Here is a 6611-nt window from a genome sequence, read left to right on the forward strand (position 1 = left end):
ATTGAAACAATATGAGTTACAGTGTACATAATAATATAATTATATCTTAATTATACAACGTATATATAATTATATCTCAATTAAAGTTACAAGTGAAACAATATAAGTTAGAGTGAAATAATATATAATTATATACACAGGAAAAAATTATACGTGGACAATTTGATAAGTCAGTGCTTTTTAAAAGGAGATGTTTTGAATAAATCCAATATTTTGATTACAAAAAATTAAGAAAGTTATTGACTTAACAAACTGTTCTCATATATATCTTCTTCTTTCATAGGATTGCGACAAAGTCGCTCATGACCAAATTCTAATGAAGGGTCTCTAGCTGATTACATATCCTTCGTATTTTTTCAGGAAAAGAAATCATAAAGAAGGGCAGTTGATTCTTCTCATCCATACGATCGAAATCGACATGGCGAGACAACAGACGGTAGACCGAAACATTCCTCATCTGCGAGACATTTTTAGCTTCGGCAGCAAATGGGAGAATGCTCGCGGGCAAGCCGAGGAGAAGGCACCTGGCCACGATAGCGCCGTGTCAGTGGGCTCCACATCCGGAGAGGAGGAGAGTCCGAAGAACAGCAAGAAGAAGAAGTCGCGTCGCCGCGACAACAGCAAGACGCTGACAGAGAGCGACGTGAAACACCTGGAACGGCATCTCTCTATGAAGAAAACTATACGCAAAAAGATCATGCGTGACCTGCAGCAGGCCTTCGTCGAGGATCCGAACGAGTTTCGCGTGGATGACATACCGCCTGAGCAGCTCAAGGCAGAGATCAATATCCAGAGTCTAAGCTTCGGCACGCCGTCCCAGAAGCAGGGACGCACGCGTGGCAATGCTGAGAGCACGTTCCTCGACATGCTGCGTGGTGGTGGTAAGAAATCGCCTGTTGTTTTATTAAAATTCATTCTTTAACACACTTTTATTCATTTATTGACAATTATATTTTTAACGGTATTAAATTTTTTTAACGGTATTAACATTGGACCACAAAAATTCAATTATTTTTAATTATGTTAAGATCCTTTTAAAATATAATAAGATAGAAGATAATTTATTTTAACCCCCTAATTCGCTCCAAAATTTCGTTAACTGGTATTCGTGTACTGGATCTAGTGTACTTTAAATTGATGTATTTTGGTGTTAAAGTTAATGTAATTGAACAATTAGTTTATTTTGAAAATCAAAATTCGAAAGATAATATTATAATTTAAAATTATGTATATCTAAGGTTGTAAAAAATTATAAGCAATTTTTCATAACATACTTGAAGAAAATGTCCGGTCCACTAGGTCCTTTAATACTCATTTAATATAATATAAATTAATGTAATATAATATAATATAAAATCTCAGGACAAATTCCTTCATATTTAAACGCAAAAAAGAATAGTCTTTGATACTTTTAAAGTAAATCTTGTTCTAAAGAGTTAAGTTTCATTCTTAAAGATTGAAAATTGAGCCACTCTTATTCAAGACTGGCTCAATTACACTGTTTAGAGGTTTAGAGAATTAAAAAGTATTTATACATTTCAATTTAAAGTATATTTTAGATTTTAATATAAACTTATGTTTTGCAGGTCTGGAGAAAAATGGAACGGATGGTGACAGAGATTCAGGACACGGTGGATCTCCAACCAGAGAGGCGTCCAGCGCCCAGGATACAGATGATGAGTCTAGCTATGCATACGAAGCGCCCACCGCGACGCCCACGAAGAAAAGCAGCAACTTCTGGAGACGCTTCACTATGAAAAATCGCAATAAACGATAAATCCGCGGCAGAAATCCCAACGCGAAGAGAGAGAAAGAGAGAGAGAGAGAGAGAGAGAGAGAGAGAGAGAGAGAGAGAGAGAGAGAGAGAGTACCGATACTTTATATTCTCCGTCATCTCGATAATTTTTACCAGCGTAATTAACGAGGCAGAGCTTGCAACTGTGATATACATAAAACATAAAAACCAATCATCTTCACATCTCCCTCTCCCCCAAGACAATCCATCCGTCGAATTTTAAGAGGTTCCCGAAATTCGATCCGCATACAAGACCGAGGACCAAGAGATTTAATGTACAAATTTCGGACCAGCATTTTTATCATTTGCCATGACATATCATCAGACATATTTATTGCGGACTTTAAAAGGCAATATATCTTTCTTAAATTATAAAATAAGGAAAATTCAGAATAAGAATTCAATAAAAATGCAATAAATGTGAAAAAAGCGTACGACTTTCTATTTTGACAAACGATACAAATTAATGTTATTTTGCATTTAAAATATAATTTTTCGTAGTTCGATTTTAATAAACATTTAAATTAGTGAATATCGGAACGATGAAATATAATGATTCGCAGGTTTAGCTTCATTTTATTACATAAAATGATATGGACTCAAGCTTCGAAAAGAAAGAGAAACGAGGGAGTAGCTAGGACAAGCTGTTTAGATCTCTCTCGTCTGAACAATTTCGCTCTACATATACTTCTTTGAAATATCGGAGGAACTTCTTAAAACTTTCCAATCTAAAATGTAACGATCGATGTGCCCGATAATATAACTCCCATCTTCTGACACGTACTTAAAGGCAATGTAAAGAGTAAAAACGGAGGCAGCGAAATACGAATACGTGTGTAGTATTTAAGGTAGTTAATTTAATTTTTCTTAATGTGTAAGAATGCGGCAGTTATAGGTGATCTGTAATAAGCATAAAGAGGTGCGTACAATGTGCGCACCAGTTAGTATTAGCTAGTCAACGATGCTAAGACGTATACCCGTGAGACCTGGTCGATTTTCTTACTGGCAAAATTTGATATCTCTTCTTTGTAATGAATTTGAAAGTGAAATATTTTTTAATTACTTTTACTACCAGTTACGGAAAAATTCATAGCCTCAAGGCTTCTCACCTGAGAAACGCATGTATCATGTATGTAAGGAACACATGTATGTAAGGAACTTACTGGATTACGTCGTTTAAGTGTGACACATTGCATTTTTTTTTCGCTCTAACTTAAGCTATGTTGATGTTTACCGAAATCCTGTTGTTCCTACCACTTTTCGAGGTATCTCGCTAGTATTGTAAGTAACGTCATCCGCGACGTCGATAACGGTTCACGTATTCTCATCTAATCTTCACTTTCTACTATGGTAATAATAATATAATTATTATTATTCCTTTTAATATTAACTGCAACGCTATATATTAGCTTTAAATGTATTATATTCGAAATCCACCTTATGTAAGAACAATAATATACTCGAATAAAAAAAGTCTCATTTACACGTTACGCTTTTTCTTACATCAATCGTTTTATGCAAAAATTTATTGCGGCATAAATGTGTACATGTCGTAACAAATATAACAGATAATATCTTATGTCTAATCTCTTAATTAAGGAACATTAGGTAAATATTTCCTTTTTTAACTTTTTTAGGAAGTTTTTTTCAATTCATGATGGAAAGATCATTCAATCAATTAAAGGCAAAAGGCAAGACATTAGACAGGGGTTTTCATTACAAAAATGCAGTATAAAAATATTTTAAAAAATATTCATCAACACTTTTGTGTTCCTTTTCTCTCTTGCAGATATATATAATTTAAATCTATTGATTTGTATATCTCGGTGAGCGTTTCTCCAGGAAAGCTGCCATTCCTTCTTTTCTATCCGCCTGAAGGAAAATGCAAATTTAACTTATTAATCTTTTTTTCACCGAATATTTAGATTATTGATAAACACAAAAGAATTTCTCACCAGAGAGAAAGTGCCGTGAAACAGTCTTTTTTCAAATAGAAGTCCCTGTTGCAATGTGGTTTCGTATGCTAAAATTAATAAATCATAATTAGATACATTACGAACCCATTAGATCACATCGAGAATTATTTGAGTAATTTTTTAAACATTTTTTTTACCAGCATTAACAGCTTCCTTGGCTATCGCGATAACTAACTGTGAGTGAGATGCGATTTTTTCGCCCAATTTGACTGCTTCTTCGACGACTTTGTCAGCTGGAAATACTTTACTGACCAGACCTAGATAAAATAAAAAATAAAACTAATTTTTTTTAAATAAAACATTGAACGTTTTAATTTTATGAAAAATATGAGCAACAGAAAATTTAGATTGAAATTAATGAAAAAATAAAAATAATTTAACATAAAAAATATATGAAAACAATTTTCAAATAGAATTTATGTTGAAATTAGCGAAATAACGTATAAATTCCTTCCGATTGCAATGAAATGTTAACTTTAATTCTTGTTAATGCGAACTTACCACTTCTCTCAGCTTCTTCCGCGGAAATCATATTGCCGGTGAGTACCATTTCCATAGCCGTACTTTTGCCGACGATCCTGGTTAATCTCTGCGTGCCGCCCGCTCCGGGAATGGTGCCAATGGCAATTTCTGGTTGGCCGAATTTGGCTTTATCACCGGCGTAAATAATATCGCACATCATTGCGAGTTCGTTTCCTCCACCCAACTATAAAGAAGGGGAGCACATGTCATTGAACTATTTTATCCATCGCATTGTTTTCAGCATCTGTCGCAGATAACCAAAGACATTACTTACAGCGTAACCATTTACAGCAGCAATTATAGGTTTTCTGCTTTTAGCAACTCCGTTCCAATTAGCTATAAAGTTCACCTTTAAATTCGATGCGAATGAGTTATCTTTCATTTCCTTGATGTCGGCACCTATGAGAATATAATTTTTTTTTATGTTAAAATAAAGACGATAAAAGGGAATCAATATCATGAATTTAATTGCTCGAAGAACATACTCGTATTTAAAGAACTGTACGTAAAATAAAATTTGTGTAATCTTACCAGCAGCAAATGCCTTTTCACTTCCGGTAAGGACAATGGCGGCGATAGATGAATCCGAATTGAAATGGTCCAAAGCTTGATTTATTTCATTCATTAACTGATCACACAATGCATTTAAAGCTTTTGGCCTGTTCAAGGTGACAACGCCTACATTTTTCTTTTCACCTGCAGTCTCGATTTTGATAAACTCATAATTGCTGGTTTGGCCTGTAAATAAAAAATCGGACCAAGGTTTTTTATTTTAAAAATAAAAACATTTTTTTATTAAAAAATAAAAAATAATACTTTTTATTAAAGGATAAAAAGTTATAAGAATTTATTAAAGAATAATTAGTTCCTGAAATAGTTCTTGATTAGTTCCTGAAATAGTGATACAAAAAGAAAACAAGAGATTATCGTTGCATCGAGATTACGTTTTATCAAAAAAAGATTAGAATGTATTATGACATTTCTGTAATGACTGTACTGAAATATATAATTAATTATATTTAAATCTCAGGCCTGACTTCATAAATGTAAGATTAACTTTAATCTCGGTTTAACTTACTACATATTTATATTTTCCTAATTCTTAATGGAAACGAGCCTTAACTTTCTACGTATTATGTAATCAAGAACGATCATCAACGTAAAGATAACTGCAAGAATACATTGGGCAATGAATAACAAGGTCTGCTACATGTACAAGATGTCTCAAAAAGAACGGATATATATTTTTTTTAATTTAAAGATAATCTTATTGTTAACAAATGAAAATTATTAATGAATAAGTTTCTCTTAAAAAAACCTTTTTATTGTTTATTACATCACTTTAACATTGAATTGTTTTTTATTTCTTCTCCAAATAAAAAATAAAAATTATTTAACACATAAATTATAAATTCCGATTGAAAAATATCAAAAAAATAAGTACGTTTGATTTATTCATGCGTTCGAATGAAAACAATGAAATGGCATGTTTTCTGCGCTTGGCGTATTTAATCTCGATTAACCCCCTCAACAGTGTTACAGATATAAATTAAGAATCGCCATATCACACGAGATATCTAATTTTAAAATTGCAATTTCAAAATCGAAACAAGACTATTTCAAAAGTATATCTATAAAATTGATATATTATATATAATTATATTAAATTTATCTATTTTCTTAATATATAAATAAATGCCCGAGATGACTTGTGTTATTTTTTAAAAGTAATAATAATCATTTAATTTTTTGTCACGTATAGTTAAAGTATCATTACTAATATAAATATGGCAAATAATTCAATTTCTTCTTATAAAATCATGTGATTTTGAGAGTCACAATAAGTCATACGCATATAAATATATAAATGCACGTTACAAAAAATAATTATAAGAAAATTATTTTGGGCTAAGTTCCATTATTCGCGTTATATACACGCGTATATATTATAGATTCAGTACTTGCAGTGAATAACGGAATTCAGACTTGGTATATGATTGAAATTAATATAGTATGTAAACAATTCTTTTTTATAGCTTCAGAAACAAGTTTAGTAGCATAATGCAGCGATTATACCGGGTGTTTCCTACGAAACTGACGTTCCCGACGTTACGGCCGCTGGTGATAATCGATCCGACGGAGAAGGGCTCTGTGCTCGCAGGTATATTCGGATACTTACAGGAATAATACCTGTAGACAGGCACGGCGAATTGCTGCGGCTTTCGGGCTACGTGCGACACGCGAGAGAATAGAATCTGCGATATACGGCTGACAGACATGTTGATCGTTTAAGTGTCCGTGAATAAATGTAAATTACG

General features: G+C 32.7%; 2 protein-coding genes across 3 annotated transcripts in view; one reads left to right on the forward strand and one right to left on the reverse strand.

The window, feature by feature from the left end:
• Window positions 1-3252, forward strand: part of LOC108776870 (uncharacterized) — a 37175-nt gene extending 33923 nt beyond the window's left edge. For both annotated transcript variants that reach the window (XM_018543601.1, XM_018543602.1), the window contains exons 2-3: window positions 361-881; window positions 1587-3252. In XM_018543601.1, coding sequence (XP_018399103.1) covers window positions 419-881; window positions 1587-1777 — 654 coding nt within the window. In that variant the 5' untranslated portion in view covers window positions 361-418 and the 3' untranslated portion in view covers window positions 1778-3252. The remainder of the gene's footprint in view (window positions 1-360; window positions 882-1586) is intronic.
• Window positions 3253-3480: 228 nt separating this feature from the next.
• Echs1 (Enoyl-CoA hydratase, short chain 1) lies at window positions 3481-6611 on the reverse strand. The gene is made up of 7 exons (XM_018543614.1): window positions 6473-6611; window positions 4825-5031; window positions 4568-4692; window positions 4273-4477; window positions 3909-4028; window positions 3751-3818; window positions 3481-3667 (listed from the first exon to the last, which is right to left on the reverse strand). The coding sequence occupies exons 1-7, from the start codon at window positions 6570-6572 to the stop codon at window positions 3602-3604; spliced, it is 891 nt and encodes a 296-aa protein (XP_018399116.1). The 5' UTR covers window positions 6573-6611; the 3' UTR covers window positions 3481-3601.

The sequence above is a fragment of the Cyphomyrmex costatus genome, unplaced genomic scaffold (assembly GCF_001594065.2).
Source record: "Cyphomyrmex costatus isolate MS0001 unplaced genomic scaffold, Ccosl1.0 scaffold392, whole genome shotgun sequence".
NCBI lineage: Eukaryota > Metazoa > Arthropoda > Insecta > Hymenoptera > Formicidae > Cyphomyrmex > Cyphomyrmex costatus.